Raw genomic sequence first — 14,495 nt, forward strand, 5'->3', positions numbered from 1 at the left:
GGAGGAAAAAGTCGGAAGCGATAGCTCATTACGCGAGATTATTGTGATTTGCGGCTCGATGGGAGCCGTCTCCGGCAAAATCTACAGTCCCACGCTTGAATACCGTCCGAGATACGGTTTTCAGTTTTTCCGCGTGTGCTCTCTCGTCTATTGAAGAGCGAGGAAAAGAAAAACCGGGATTTTCAAAGTCCCGCGACTTCAAGAACGACTTTCGAAATTCACACGTTGTTAGGTTGTTTGACGCATCTGCTGCGGAAACGACCGATTACCGTAGACCCTAACTGCACCCTTAAGTCCTAAAGTAGCTCGCAACATGCGTGCACGTAATATTTCCAATCTTGAAATCATTCTTATATAATACATTGTTATATTTTTTATCTCACAGTTTTATAGTCAAAATATTTATGAAAAAATAATAATAGAAAATAAATAATAATAAATAACAATAAAAAATATAAATAAAAATATAAATAAATAATAATAAAAAATAATAATGAAAAAATAATAATAAAAATTTATCCACTTTATTATAAATTTCTGCGCTTCTATCTCGTGCGATTATCTAAGGAAGCTTGAGTTTTCCAGGAACTATTTCCACGTTCATCTCTCGTCGAGAAACTCGCGAGCCGATTTCCTCGGGGAAATGTCAGCTGGTGATATTTTCTCACCTGGTAGCTCGTTTCTACTCAAAGTGTCAATAGACATTTTTTCCTGGCACCGGTTCAGAGAACGAAACGCATTTTCCGGATCGCGAAATTTTCTTCTCGTCCAGCGTCGGAAAGACTGGTCGATGGCGAAAGCGGGAAAACTTTTCGCAATCTGACATTTTCTATTAACTGCGCGCTCTTTCGTTCCGCGATGTCAGCTGACGAGCTGTCACGTGGGAATGTACGGTATGCGCGAGTGAAATTGAAATCGTCGCTGTTTATTTCGCGCGCTTGCGACACGATGCTATTATTTTAATGAAAGGTTCTTTGGCCTCGAGATACTCTATTGGACGGTCGACTCCGCAAAGCGATGCGGGATGATTATATTGAACTTTCATTCATAGTCATTTGTCTAGTTCATATGCGAATCATTCTAACGTAATTCCCTCATGGAAGCTTCGATGAATCTATTTTAAGTAAGAGCTATAATTTCTGAAATTCGAGTGGCTATAATTTAACGTCATTATTTTCTCGAAAAAAAATACGTTATAAATATATATAAGTGGAATGTATCCCCTTATCTTAAATTCTTAATTCAGCAAAAAATAATCTCCTCATTTGAAGATAATGAAGCAAATTGGCGTGTTTTCTCTCTCTCCCTCAAGAAGAGAGAAAGGTACGAGCGTGTTTTAATGAGATTTATACTCCTTTTCTATTTCGTGTCAATTAAACAATTAACACGCGAGGAACCGTTTAACTTGCAAAACAGTATACACGCAAAACCTTAGTTTTCTAACTACATTTGAGATCTAAAAAAAATCACATACAGATTATTTAAAAATATTTTTTCAAGAGTTGACGTAACAAAAAAACAAAGGGCTTAAAGGGAATTTGGGCCAGCAGCAAAGAGAGAAAGAGAAAGAGAGAGAAAAGGAGAACAAACACCGTTTCGCATTAGCAATTCAAACCGCTTCCGGTATCCGTATAAGTGCGGGGAGCGAGTTACCACCATCAGTAAATACGAGTTAGTTGAACTCGGACTCGCTCGAAAGAAGTTCAAGTATCTAAGGTTCTTTCTTCATCGTCCCTTTACGCGAGGATGTACATGAATCAAGCTAGAATGACTGCATTATTTGAAGATTCATTGAGAAATTGTTAGACACAATTTTTCTAAATACACAGAAAAAAAGGACATTCTTGTTTTGAAAATATATTTAGTTTTAACATGGAAATCTTGAAATGAGATTTTATTGCGTTAATTAAAGAAAAATATAATTGCTTGAATAATTGCTTACTTGAGTGAAGCCATTTTATATAATTCAATCAAGAAAAATATATTCTTATGATTTAAGATTTAATTTTCTCGGATGGAAAAGAAACAATGTTAGATAGAAAATAACATTTTTAAATCAGAGATTATAATTTTCTTAAAGTAGAATTAAATAATTGTATATTCTTGATGTGACAATTACAATATTAAAATAAGACTATAAAATTGTTGAAATTTAAAATTATTAAATTCTTCTAAGAAGATTATAAATTGTTGCGTATATACGAAACAGTGAACGCGTTAGTTTAAGTATGTAAGTTTTGATTTGCCACTTATTTTTTTTCTGTGTAAAAAAAGTACTATTTTTATATTGCACGTACTCTTAGTTTTCAAGACTTGAAATCGTCAAATGCTCCTGATTTGATTTTGCGCGTGAAAGATATACTAATTAATAACGAAAGAGAAATATATTAAAGTGAAATGAGAAATTATTCATCCCTTGAGAAAAATGCGCGTGATAGACAATGGAGCTATACAACTGATTGTTAGCTTTCTACATCTGTCATTTGACCTTCTCCTCGCGTCGTCGACGATTCCATCTCGCATCGACACGAATAAAAAATATAAAAATGGCGTATTTTTACAAGACACAGCGACTCGCCACATTCCTCCGTTCCGATCATTTGACATCATTCTATCGATTATAGATGCCGTTTGCTCATCTCCTTGAGCCGCGAGAGGCAACGTTACACGCACTCGATTCTCGCTTCTTTTACCGTTACATAATCCGTAATGGAATTCCAAATTGTGCGCATATATCTTATTTAACGGGTGGCCGTTTATGCGCCAATTGCCCCTCGAGAAAAGATCCGGGAAAAATTCCAATCCAAGGATGCAACGTAAAGCGAACGAATACGAGTCGATTGTCAACGGCGATGTGAAAGTGAGATAGCAGCGAAAGTTCAATGTACAAGGAATCATAGTTTTTAAATTACCGCCTCCCACATTTCAATGCTACATATTACGTCTCTTGTTCCAATATATATATATATACGTACACATACACGCGCACAAGTCAAATGTGTGTCACGCGGTAGCGATCACTCTAATAGGCATTGAATTGAAAATTTGATTCATCGCATCTCATTTATTTCGCGTTTGATTTTCTCTTTTCCCGAAAAAAAAAAAAAAGAAAGAAATTGAAATCGTATAATGAGAGCCCGCAATTTAAAAGTGAAAGCCTTGATATTAAATATTGAAAAGGATCTTTGATAAATTAAATATTGAAAAAAAAATAATATTCTCTCTCTCTCTCTCTCTTATTAAGAATTCATTTGTATCTCATAGCCATCGGTATGTTTGTGCGAGAGAACGTCCGTCACGCTAAATGACTCGCTCCTCGAATCGTGTGCGGTGACGTGCATGCAGGTGTAGATGATGAACAGGCATACCGTGTGTTATGAGAAATCTGATCTCTCTCAAGTTTGCACAAAAGACGTGGAGGGAAATACGTCTCTTCTCTCTTTTTCTTTCTCGCACAAAAAACCGCTTTACGTGTCTCACGATTTCAATTATTCACCAAAGACAAGTGCGATTAAGATTCTTACGTCAAACGCGTAATATATCTTGACAGCACAAAAATATGACAAAACTAAGGCGTTCGAAAGCTGGGCGCTTCTCTCGCGAAATGTTATGATGACGAAATGAACGCTCCAAGGGAATCTTCTCTTCTCGGGAGATGGATATTGCGAGTACTCGGGCCGAAAACGAACCGGTACAGCCAGAAGAAAGGTATCGAGGTAAGCTCGGTAATGGATCGCTGATTCTCGACAGCGGAAAAGCGGGAGAGACGAGGGGGGAGAGAGGAGAAACAAAAAGAGGGAGGAGGCATTGGCCAGCATATATGACCGCTCACCGGAAACGCAATTTACACTAGGCGTTGCCCGCTACAGGTCGCCTCTCGTTACGACTACGAGGCGCACCGTTATCGTTTCCGCGCCGATCCATCACTAATTAGTCGTGGACGGGCGCGTGCTTTTAGAGAAAAAGACAAGGAGCCTCCGCTCACCAGTCTGATGTATCTGCCGATCATCTCCGCCAACTGGGGGGCGCGATTCGTGTGGAGGGGTAACCGAACCCCCGAGGCGATCTGCAAGACGCACACGCCCGCTCTGGAGGAGTTGACAGAGACGATGTCCTCCAACGGCAGCGTCTCCAAGATTATCAGATCGCCGTTGGGGGTGCGTTTGATCAGTCGAAGTCCGTGATGCGAGATCGCCACGTGTTGCGTCTCCGGATGCTGTGGGCCGATCTGCGAGAGCATCCAGATTAATGTTAATCTCATATAGCTTTCTCTATATATTTTTAATCGACACAAAAGAATTTTTAAAAAGAGAATAAACTTACCGATACGGGAAATATCCTGGCAAAGTACAATGGCCATTGCTTCGCCATATCCACGATGTTCTTCTTGATCGTAATCTTGTGCTGTGTGCTCTGGAGATTGTCCAGAGTAACGCCGTAGTTATCCAGCATCTTTAGCATGTTCTGTCGATCTTCCTTGGCGATTCTTATGCTCGAGGTCGCCAGTACGTCGTAGGCGACCTGACAGAACACCAAATGTAACGCTAGAGGACTGTTGAGCGTCTCGTTCGGCGCAAAGACCTCCTTTTTGACTCTCAAGGTCCACGTGACTCTGTTGTACGTGAAATGCGCGGTAGATGTTTGCGGATAGAGTTTGGTGTTTACTACTTCCTGGACCTTCTCGATTTCCGGCTTGTCCGCGGGAGGTAATACCGGTTTGAGAAACTCCGGCCACTCCTCGATCTCGATCCTCTCCATTTTATCGGTGCGATGGGTCGACGCTACGCTCGATCGTCTGTCCAACTCCCGATCGAGCTTGTTGAAGCTCTGTCGTGCGACAGTGAACGATTCTCTTGTGTTCGGAATGACGCCAAAATCCCGCGGCGATGGCATCCCGAAGCTATCGCGGGATTTCGGAGACACGTCCCGAGTCATGACAAAATGATCGCGCTTACCATTCGAACCATCGAAAGCGTATTTGGAGTCGAAGAGTTCCGAGCCAAGGTCGCGGCGCGAATCAAAGTCGGAGCTACGATCGCGCGCCAAGCTCGCGAGATCGGTGCTGTCCTTTCCGTAAAAATCTTTCGACTTGGCGTCCTGAGCACGAGACTTTTCATAATCGTTTCGATAATCAGAGTGATTGTCGCGCAGATGCTGCTGCGAAGCGAAGATGTCTCGGCTTTGGCTGAACATCTGACTCTTGGAGAAGTGATCGAAAGTCTCAGAGTCCGGAGATGTGCGGAAGGAGTCACGTTTCGGCTCGATCGGCGCTGGTGGTGATCGTGGTTGAGGTACGCCGGATTGACTAGAAAAACAAAGTATATCATTTAATGACACTTGATCTAAACAAGATCTTTCTCTCTCTTAATTAAAAAAAATTTTTTTTTTCAAAAATTCAATCTCTTAAATGTTATTAAATTAAAAAAATTGTTTTGTAAAGATTCGTTGAGTTCTCGATAAGATTTAACAATCAATACCTGTTGCTGTATACACTGCCACCTCTTGGACTCGAAGCTTGTGGTGGCGTGACAGGTGGTGGAGGCGGTACAGGTCGCTCCATCCTTTCAATCTGCGTTCTTACCACCTGAGCTTGCGTCATCATGTCAGTTGTGCCTTTGGAAGTGACGCTTTGGGTATCGTCGACAGTGGAAGCATAATCGTCCCATCTGCCGCCTTAAAAAAATAATTCTTTGATTTTCTCGATATTTAGATATATTTTTACACTTAATTTTGGTATCTCTATACTTTTAATGTACGAAAGAAAATTTAATTACCTAGTTGTTGTTCCAACAAAAGCTTTCTATTATCCTCTAGCCGTTTCACTTTTCCATCTTCTCGTGGCAGGGCGGGTTTCTCGGCTGTCTTTGTAGATCTTACGCTGTGATTCGCCGTTACCTTCTCCAATCTCTGTCTCATCTCCGAGCTGAGCTTCAGTTTCCCTATACTTCCCGGTGATGGTCTTTGCGCCCCCACCTCCAAGGCCGATCTGCGCAGAAATTTGACAATTTACATTTTTCTCGATTATAATACAAACGTAACGTGAAAAGAAATGTCTAGTCTCAATTACTTTGATTTTTTTTTCTTCTTTTCCCCTTCCTCCTTGTATCCGTTCTCGTGTTTGGTCATGGTCCCTGGTGGATGCGCGGCCATGGATCGATCCTCGTTGCTGACGATGTTTTCAATCTCAAACTCTTCCCACTCGACGCCACCTTCCGTCGCATGCTCGCCCTCGCCTTGATCGTACTCCTGATACTGCGGCGTTATTTTGCGCTGTTGTTGTTGCTGACGCATCTTGAATTCTATAAAACTGTCTTGTCCTTGATTCTCGTTCGAGTCGCTGGGCGGCGGCCATCTAAGCAATATTGAAGCAAAGAATTAAGATTTAACGTGATAAGGAAAGATCGAATTGATCTATCGTAAATTTCTTAATAAAACTCAATTCAAATTAAAGTTACCTCCATTTTCCAATGCGCACTGTCTTTGCCCTTCCATACGGATCGAGAAACGGCCTGGATTCGGAAGGATCATGAGATTCCAATGGCGGAGGCATCGGCGGAGGCGGCGGAACGCCTTTGTTATTGCTACAATTGCTGTCGACGCTGCTCTTCCTGTTCTTCAGCTCACTAAGCACATTAGTAAAATTGCTTTGTACATTATTCTTGTTTAAGTTGGTTCTCTTGGTTTCCGTCTGTGCTGAAGACACCTTCCTGTCTACCGCTTTTCGATCCACGCTAATCTTTCGCGCATAATCGATGCTCGTTTTTCTGACAGCTTCGGAATTTTTTCTCGGTGGACTCTGGGATCTGTGGATTTGCGCCTTCACCGTCATCGTTTCCTGCCGTTGATTCGTAGGCGTAGATTGTGCAAACGTTCCTCGTTTTTCGGTCGACCATAATTCAACATCGTCGGGCTCTCTAAACGAGACCTAATCGAGGAAAATATTAGATGGAATTCTCTCAAGCGGCGGTGAGTCCGAAAAATTATTTACAATGATGAGAGATTCGAACGAGGATCGACTCGAGATTAAAATTTACTGGGAAGAGTTGTGACGATCCGCTGAATAAGACATTGATTTGTGGTAGGTCCACGAAATTCCGAATATCTCCCCTTGGATTCTGCTAGATATTTACACGATACTGCGGTAGTCGTCGAGAAGCAGTAGGTAGGTTAGTTAAAATCAGTAGATACCTTGGAGTAGCGTCCGATAGAATCATTGGGCCCCGTATGGGCACCGATTGGGGGAGCTGGGGGGACAAGATTCATGCTTGAGGGGCCAGCGGGTAACACCGTGCTCTGGAAACACACACCTGTGCCGTGACGCGGCTCAGAAACCCATAGGATCGTCCAGAACGACGATATACCTTCGTTAAGAGTTAGCTTTCATTAGACGCGGGTATTGCCGATTTCGATTACCAATGATGGATCTCATCGAGTTAATGATGATTATACTTGTGATCGTGATAGAGCCGCGACGACAACGGTGAACCATTCGTGATCGTGCTAAACATGCATTATCTATTTGTAATCTAATCATCGTGATTCATCGTGATTGGAGAAAATATTTGATATATTATTACATGTATAATTTTTTTATTAATTTTATTAATAATTCTTTTTTTCTTAAACAAAATATATAAATTCAAAGACACGTCCGAAAGAAATTAAAGGTTTATACATCTACAAAATTAAAATGTTTTGACTGCATAAATTGCTAAATTGCTTTAATCTATTCGAATCACGATAACAAGATCGATTCGTTATCGGTAAATTTATAAATTCCGGATATTAGACTTTGTACATAAATTTCTCGCTTCTTTTTTTAACTTCTCACCGGTTGCTGCGTCGAGTTTTGCGGGCTCTGGACCAACAGCTGTTGCAAGGCTTGATTCTGCGCAAGTAGCTGCTGCTGAATCTGAATATTCTGCGCCATCGCGCTCTGAAGAAAGGCTCGCTGGAGATTCTGTTGGTATGCCATCATGTCACCGCTCTGATTAGGCGGTGAGTTCGGGTATTGAGGTAAACTGAGCCCTTGCATGCTGTAGATCGGAATGGGCATAAAGCCTGCACCCATGCTCATATTGGTGTTTTGAGCGGATGGGACCTGCTGAGTAGGACTGAACATGGGCATCATCATCGGCGGCGACATCATGCTCTGCGCGATAGGACTGAAATTGAAAGCCGTATTCTGATTAGGGATATCCATATTGCCACCTCCCTTGATCCTCGTTGACAGTTCACTGGCGCTGATCTCGATATCCTCGCTTCCCGCCAACATTCCTTCGATAAAATCGTCGACGGTGGCGAACTTGGCTCGACAGTCGATTCTTCGTCGATTCTCGATGACTGTTTGATCGCCAGGCGACCTGGCCTCGCGCGAACCTTTTATCGATGCGGCTAAACTGCGGGCGTCCGATAATTCGTCAAGGTTACCGTCCAGCACGGGCATAAAAAGCTCATCCAGGAACTGGTCTACGTCGGACGCCTGGCTAGGCACTCGTACACGTCGCACGTGTGATGCCAAAGAAGGTGCCTCGCTGGTATCGGACATGGCAGACGACTTTACTCCGTATTCGCTCTTTTCGATGTAAGCGCGACTAGACTGACTCCCTGGTAACGCGCGTTTGCCTGAAAGTGAGAGAAATGATCGATCCGCGTGAAGTCGATACGAAAAAATCAGATTGTATAATTGCCGCCACTTTCTCCGCGATGGAAATTCTGCATCTTACGCAAGAGCGAATTAAATAACGAAAGCGAGACCGTTAATATAATGTGTGTATATAAATTCATTAGAAAATCTTCGAAAATTTCAAATAACTATGATAATTTTTTCCTATCTACTTACCAGGATATTGCGATTTGATGAATCTCGTCTGCGATCTTATGTAGCTCTTATCGTCTTCCGATCTTCCGGTTTGACTGACCGACTGGATATCCGGGTATTCAAAATCAATCGTGAGATCCTCCTCCTCGATGTTTGGCTCCGTTGTCCTTGTCGCCCTGCTGTATTTTCTCTCTTGCGTGACTTCGCCGCGCGTCATGTATTCGACGTTGCTGACCGCCGGAGTCTCGCCGATCCTCTCCAGACTGTGATACCGTTCATTTAATTTGGATGAGGAGAGCCCGAGATTGGCGAGCTTCACCGGCGAGGGTACGACTTCCGGTTGAAGCAAATTGTCTAAACTTCGACTACGTTGCTTCTCCTTATCAAAGTAGCGATCGTTCAAGGCGGACTTCCTCGACAATCCCGTTTCCGTCGTAGTCTCCAAAATGGCCTCATGCGACTGCTTTCGCATCTGCGTATAAAATATTTTTTTACCACTTTCGATAATAGATTGATTTCGTTACATAAAATTAATGAATATAAAAATATCGCAAAATGTCACGCATATATTGAATTAATATTAAATCAATTACCTGTGAAAAATATATATATACAATCATATATAAATATATATAATTATATGAAATATGTTCATATTTATTCTTTTTCTCTTATGTGCTATTTATTCATTTATGCATGAAAAATTATAAAAAGAATAATAGAAAAAATTTGCGCAGTTTTTTAGAAAAAAAGTTACAATTAGGTTATATAATATTATAGGTATATACAATTTTATATACAAATGTATATACATTTATAGATGATTATATACAAGCAATTTTTTCTCATCTTATTTAAAAAAAAAATAATAATGCAAAAAATTATTCTTCTAATTACTTTTCTCAATTATTCTTTACTTTTTTGTATAGAGTTTATATAAATATATATTTTATACATAATTATTTTAAACTCGTGCCATTTTAGTTCCTTTTTTTTAACAAAATTATATAACATTTACGCAAATTTTATTTTATTTATCCGAGTTTTTTAAACTTTGTTTGAGAAAAATAAAAAAGAGAAATTAATCAAACATACGGGTGGCTTGACGACGGGCGGTTGCGGCGGAGGAACAACTGGACGTCTGGGCACCTGGATTTCTGGCTCAACAGGTTTGTCCACTACTTTTGGCACTGATTTCCTTTCCAGAGGTTGGAAGGTTTTTAAGATAGGAATTTCCATCTCTTGTTCCAACTCTCGAATGACTTGAGCGTGCTAGAGAAAGATATTTAAATGAGAAAAATTATCTCTTTCAATTATTTCCACTTCGCTGCATTTAAATTATTAATTCATATAAGAAATATCTTTATTATTAAGTAAATGAAAAACATGTACTAAACACGCACTTCTCGCTTTTTTATAGGCGGTAAGCTGTTTTTGCGTTGTTCCAAGAACATGTGTTTCGCAGCAGGAAAAGCTGGTGCCAATTCCATCTCCGAGATCAAATCGAGAACGTAATCGAAGCCATTGGTCTCCGTTACAATAGCGTCCGGACCATCTAATTGATTCCAAAGCGTGATGGTCCAGCCAGTGTTCTCCACTCCGTGATTTCGAACTGCAAGATTGGCCAATTCTTCGCATGTTGTCCAGGAATCTATCGCGCATGTAGTTGTCTCGCCTATAAAACCACAGGTTACTGATTAGTTTATTGTATCGCATATTTAATTTTAACGTATTTGAAAGTGATTTACCGTCGTAAAAGCCGACACTGAGTGCCATATTTACGCGGTTTCTATTGGCCCGCCATTCTAGGACGCATGGCGGATAATTCCTGGGTACTTGATGCACCGTTTGCTGATTATTATTCATCACACGATACATTGTTCTTTCGCCTTGCAATAATTTGCGTTGGCAGTAAGCCTTGTAACCGTCGTAGGCGTAATCGGAAACGTATCTGATTGAAGAATTTTAATTAGATGCAACAGTGCATAATGACACGTTACACGCGCGACAGCGAATAAAGAACACTTACTTTAGGAGATACTTGAACAAAGTGCCGCTAGGCTGGAATGCCGATAGACAGTTTGACAGTAACAGCCACCCTCTCTCCTTGTTGGCATCGTTTTCGTTCTTCCATGTTTGATTCGCCAGTTGGCACAGTATCTCATCCCTCAGCTTCTCGTTTACGATGCCCTTGTTAACGATGTAGTCACCTAATGCTTGCTCCCGTTTACCATTAAGATTATTCTCGTTCATAAAACGTAGAATCATCTTAAATATCATCAGAGAATCCGTGTAATCTTGATCACGTGCTTTTGCTAAGAACGGCGTCTTGATCGGCTCACGCTTCATCCCAAAGATATGGCTCTTGAAATAAATGTTGGTAAATTTCGAAAATTGGTACTGATCGATATCGGGCGGTAGATTATAAGCGTAATTCATTGGGATGACTTGGCCAACGACCTTGAGGAGATTTCGCTCGGTATGCATGGGTTGCCAATCTATGAAAACACAAAAATTCGAGAGATGCTGAAGATGAAAAGTATATCTAGACTCAAATAAGTTTAAATTATTTAAAAATTTATATTTGAGAAAAAAATTTAAGATTTGACAGAAACGTACCGTCAAGTTTACTATAAATGAAGGCTAGTTCTGCGGGAATCTCCAAGTGATTTACGCCGGCAACAGCTCGCGAAGTTCTCTCTTGGTCCTCTCGCTGCTGCTTCGCCTTGGCTCGCTCCTTACTGGCTCTCTCGATCTCCGCTCGTTTCGTCATTTCCTCCTTCAATACTGTGAATCTTTCACGTTGTTTCTTACCTCTGTAGAGTTTCTGCGCCATCAGCGCACCCTTCTTCATCGCATGGAACTGCTTACGTTCGCGGTAACCACGATATACCGCTTGTATCAGCACCGTGCTACGTGAAATATTGAGGAATCTTCTGCGTGCCAAGAAGCCTCTCGTATATCTGTAAGAGAAACCGTTACAACGAACCGTTTCCCTATGCAGGGAAGAAGAAATTCGCACATTTTTAATTTACATTAATCTCAATATCTGTAAAAAAATAAATAAAATAAAATAAAATAAAATAAAGTGAATTGAAAGGAATTATAATCTCTGTGTGAGACACTTCATCATATGTGTTTCTCCTCTGATTTTTAATTTATATCTATTTTATTTGTAATAATTTAATCTTTGTGAGAGAAAATATTTTTAAAATTACGAATATCTTTTTACAAATATACCTTTGCACTGTAATGGCCGCTCTCTCCAGAATCAACGCTCTATTATACTCCAACGCTCTCTCCAATGATTCGCGCAGGAATACTCTCGTAAGCCCGAGCTGATATTGCGATTGCGCCTCTTTCGGTGCAGCTCTATCCAAGATTATCCTGCAGAGCTCCTTGTTGGGCGCTCCTCTAGGCAAGTGCGTTGAAACGAGGTATCGATACCGATCCACAAAGTGCCCGAACACGAGGCGAACCGGATAACCGGTCTTTCTGATGCGGATCGTTTCCAACATTCCAGTATATCTTAGCTGCTCGAGTACGCAAGGCATATCGAATTTCATTGGTGCTTTCTCGGTGTTTGGCTTAATGCAACGAACAAACCACGGATTACATCTGCAAGCAAAATGAAAGTTTTTATTTGCAACTATCTGTCTTCTGCTATTATTTAATCGTATTGATTATTTAATATCAATTGCTTCGGAATACTTACTGGGACATAGATTCCAACAGCTGCTGCAGACTATCGTGAAATCGAGCCGAGACTGTCGGAGTTCTCGGCTTCATGGTGACAAATCTGCCATTCGGCTTATTCACTGTCTTGTTAGCTTCGTGGGTGGTTCTGACATGCTGGAACATTTTGCTGACCATCTGCAAATATCACGATAATGTATCGTTGTCGAAAGATTTTAATATTTTCCAATAAAAGAGGAAAACTTACCGAAATCTTGCTGCTAATCAGTAACTCGACCACATCCGGTCTCAAGGTATCCCTGTTCTTATCCAGAAAACCTTCCACATTGTACCAAACTTGTCCAGCGTAATGTCTGATCGCAAACTCGGCCGAATTCATTCTCGGCCTCGAATACAGCTCGCTCAGAGCATGATTGTAGTGGCACTTCTCCAAGAAAGAGAGATCCGTCGCTTTAGGAAAGTTGCTCTCGTCGTCCAGCAGATGAAGAATGCCCACTGGTTTTTTCGCAATTAAATGAATGACCGGCAAATTGTCCTGAAATAACGCGAGGAACAGCCTTAATTTTGGAACTTATATGACAAGATTTTAAACTGCACAACATACATGTATAAAAATCAATCTCACCGTATAATTGATAGTAGTCCAATCAATCTTCTCCTTTGCATACTCTTGTTGCTCGAGCTTAAAGATGTGTTTATTAAAATAAAACTGCAAGTTCTCGTTTGCGTAATTGATGCACAGTTGTTCGAAGCTGTTCTCCGTGAAATTCTCGAAACCGAAGATATCGAGAATCGAAATAGCAGCTGTTTGCTTCGTGCCCTTGTAAACGATATGGTTGACACGTGCGACTAGCCACGAAAAGAGTGAACTGTATAGAGCCTTGGCGAAAGCGTCTCTAGCGTCGAGGGCTTGGTCGATATTCAAGGCCGTGAAAACTCTTTCGTTCCTTGCTTCCTATAAGTTCATGCATTTATGTATTTCACTTTTGCAACATTTATACATTTTTCTATGAGACATGCATTTATGCATTTTCTTATGAAAATAAATGCGTGTATTTGTCAACTTAAGCAAATTGGTGCAATCATTGTGATAAAACTATTTATTTTTATATTCCTTTTTCTCAACATTAACATATTTGAATAATTTTTTTTCTCATATATTTAGCTACATTTTGATCGATGTTCTTTGTTGAATAAATTCTTTCTGAATTTTAATTATATAGTTTAAATAAATTTTGCTAGTAACTTTAATCATTTGTAACTTTTTATAAAATTATAATTTTTTTACAATCAAATATAATTATAATTTCTGCAACAATCAAATCATTAATCTATTTATGTTTATTTTTGGATAGATTAAAAAAATCATTATAATAGTGTTATTTTTCAAGAAAAAGATACGTAAAAAATTATGAAGATTTTATAGAAGATTCAAAGATGTCATTATTATATGTTCAATATTTTTTTATGCCCTTAAGAATTAAATATACTAAAAATTATTTTAATGCATATATAGATAAAAAAATAATAATGACCTTATATATTTACTTTTTTATAAAAGATAAAAATAGTTTAGATATATTTAATCTTAAATGCATCAGCCCTTTTAACAATTGAAACAATAGATTTGAAGACAGATGAAAGCTTACTGTCGTCTTCGTGGTGAGTGCTCGGATGATGCCATCGGAATTTACTTGAAGGAGGTGCGCCGCCCAACGTATCTCAGCGTCAGAACCAACCTCCACTCCTTCCTGACCGTGTCTCATCTGCTTCCGGTGAAAGTAAACGTTCCCTAGATGCAATACGCTGGCTAGAATCTTGAAAATCGTGTCCTGTTCTTCGGACGTGAAGCCCAGAACCTGCATGGCTGACAGAAGTGCCTTGAAATCTTGAACATCGCTCTTGCCATCAATCTCGCAGTTTCCACCCTGAAGAAGCAAATGTTATCATTTTCTTGAATAAGATACGGAGATTTTTT

The 14,495-nt window shown here is 40.2% G+C and overlaps 1 protein-coding gene across 3 annotated transcripts in view; it reads right to left on the reverse strand.

Annotated features, from left to right (window-relative positions):
- Positions 1 to 14,495, reverse strand: part of Myo10a (unconventional myosin 10A) — a 79,499-nt gene that overhangs the window by 9,450 nt on the left and 55,554 nt on the right. For 2 of the 3 annotated variants that reach the window (XM_083093381.1, XM_083093380.1), the window contains 19 exons: positions 14,167 to 14,445; positions 13,143 to 13,472; positions 12,765 to 13,052; positions 12,537 to 12,694; positions 12,062 to 12,439; positions 11,441 to 11,784; positions 10,851 to 11,319; positions 10,570 to 10,772; positions 10,225 to 10,496; positions 9,917 to 10,093; positions 8,843 to 9,293; positions 7,832 to 8,625; positions 7,189 to 7,293; positions 6,456 to 6,925; positions 6,068 to 6,352; positions 5,775 to 5,986; positions 5,478 to 5,673; positions 4,324 to 5,305; positions 3,986 to 4,228 (listed from right to left, as the gene is read on the reverse strand). In XM_083093381.1, coding sequence (XP_082949507.1) covers positions 3,986 to 4,228; positions 4,324 to 5,305; positions 5,478 to 5,673; positions 5,775 to 5,986; positions 6,068 to 6,352; positions 6,456 to 6,925; positions 7,189 to 7,293; positions 7,832 to 8,625; positions 8,843 to 9,293; positions 9,917 to 10,093; positions 10,225 to 10,496; positions 10,570 to 10,772; positions 10,851 to 11,319; positions 11,441 to 11,784; positions 12,062 to 12,439; positions 12,537 to 12,694; positions 12,765 to 13,052; positions 13,143 to 13,472; positions 14,167 to 14,445 — 6,636 coding nt within the window. The remainder of the gene's footprint in view (positions 1 to 3,985; positions 4,229 to 4,323; positions 5,306 to 5,477; positions 5,674 to 5,774; positions 5,987 to 6,067; positions 6,353 to 6,455; positions 6,926 to 7,188; positions 7,294 to 7,831; positions 8,626 to 8,842; positions 9,294 to 9,916; positions 10,094 to 10,224; positions 10,497 to 10,569; positions 10,773 to 10,850; positions 11,320 to 11,440; positions 11,785 to 12,061; positions 12,440 to 12,536; positions 12,695 to 12,764; positions 13,053 to 13,142; positions 13,473 to 14,166; positions 14,446 to 14,495) is intronic. The other variant, XM_083093382.1, reaches the window with a different exon arrangement.

The sequence above is a fragment of the Camponotus vicinus genome, unplaced genomic scaffold, assembly GCF_025532165.1.
Source record: "Camponotus vicinus isolate PSW18456_S1 unplaced genomic scaffold, iyCamVici1.0 SCAF_3, whole genome shotgun sequence".
Classification (NCBI taxonomy): Eukaryota; Metazoa; Arthropoda; class Insecta; order Hymenoptera; family Formicidae; genus Camponotus; species Camponotus vicinus.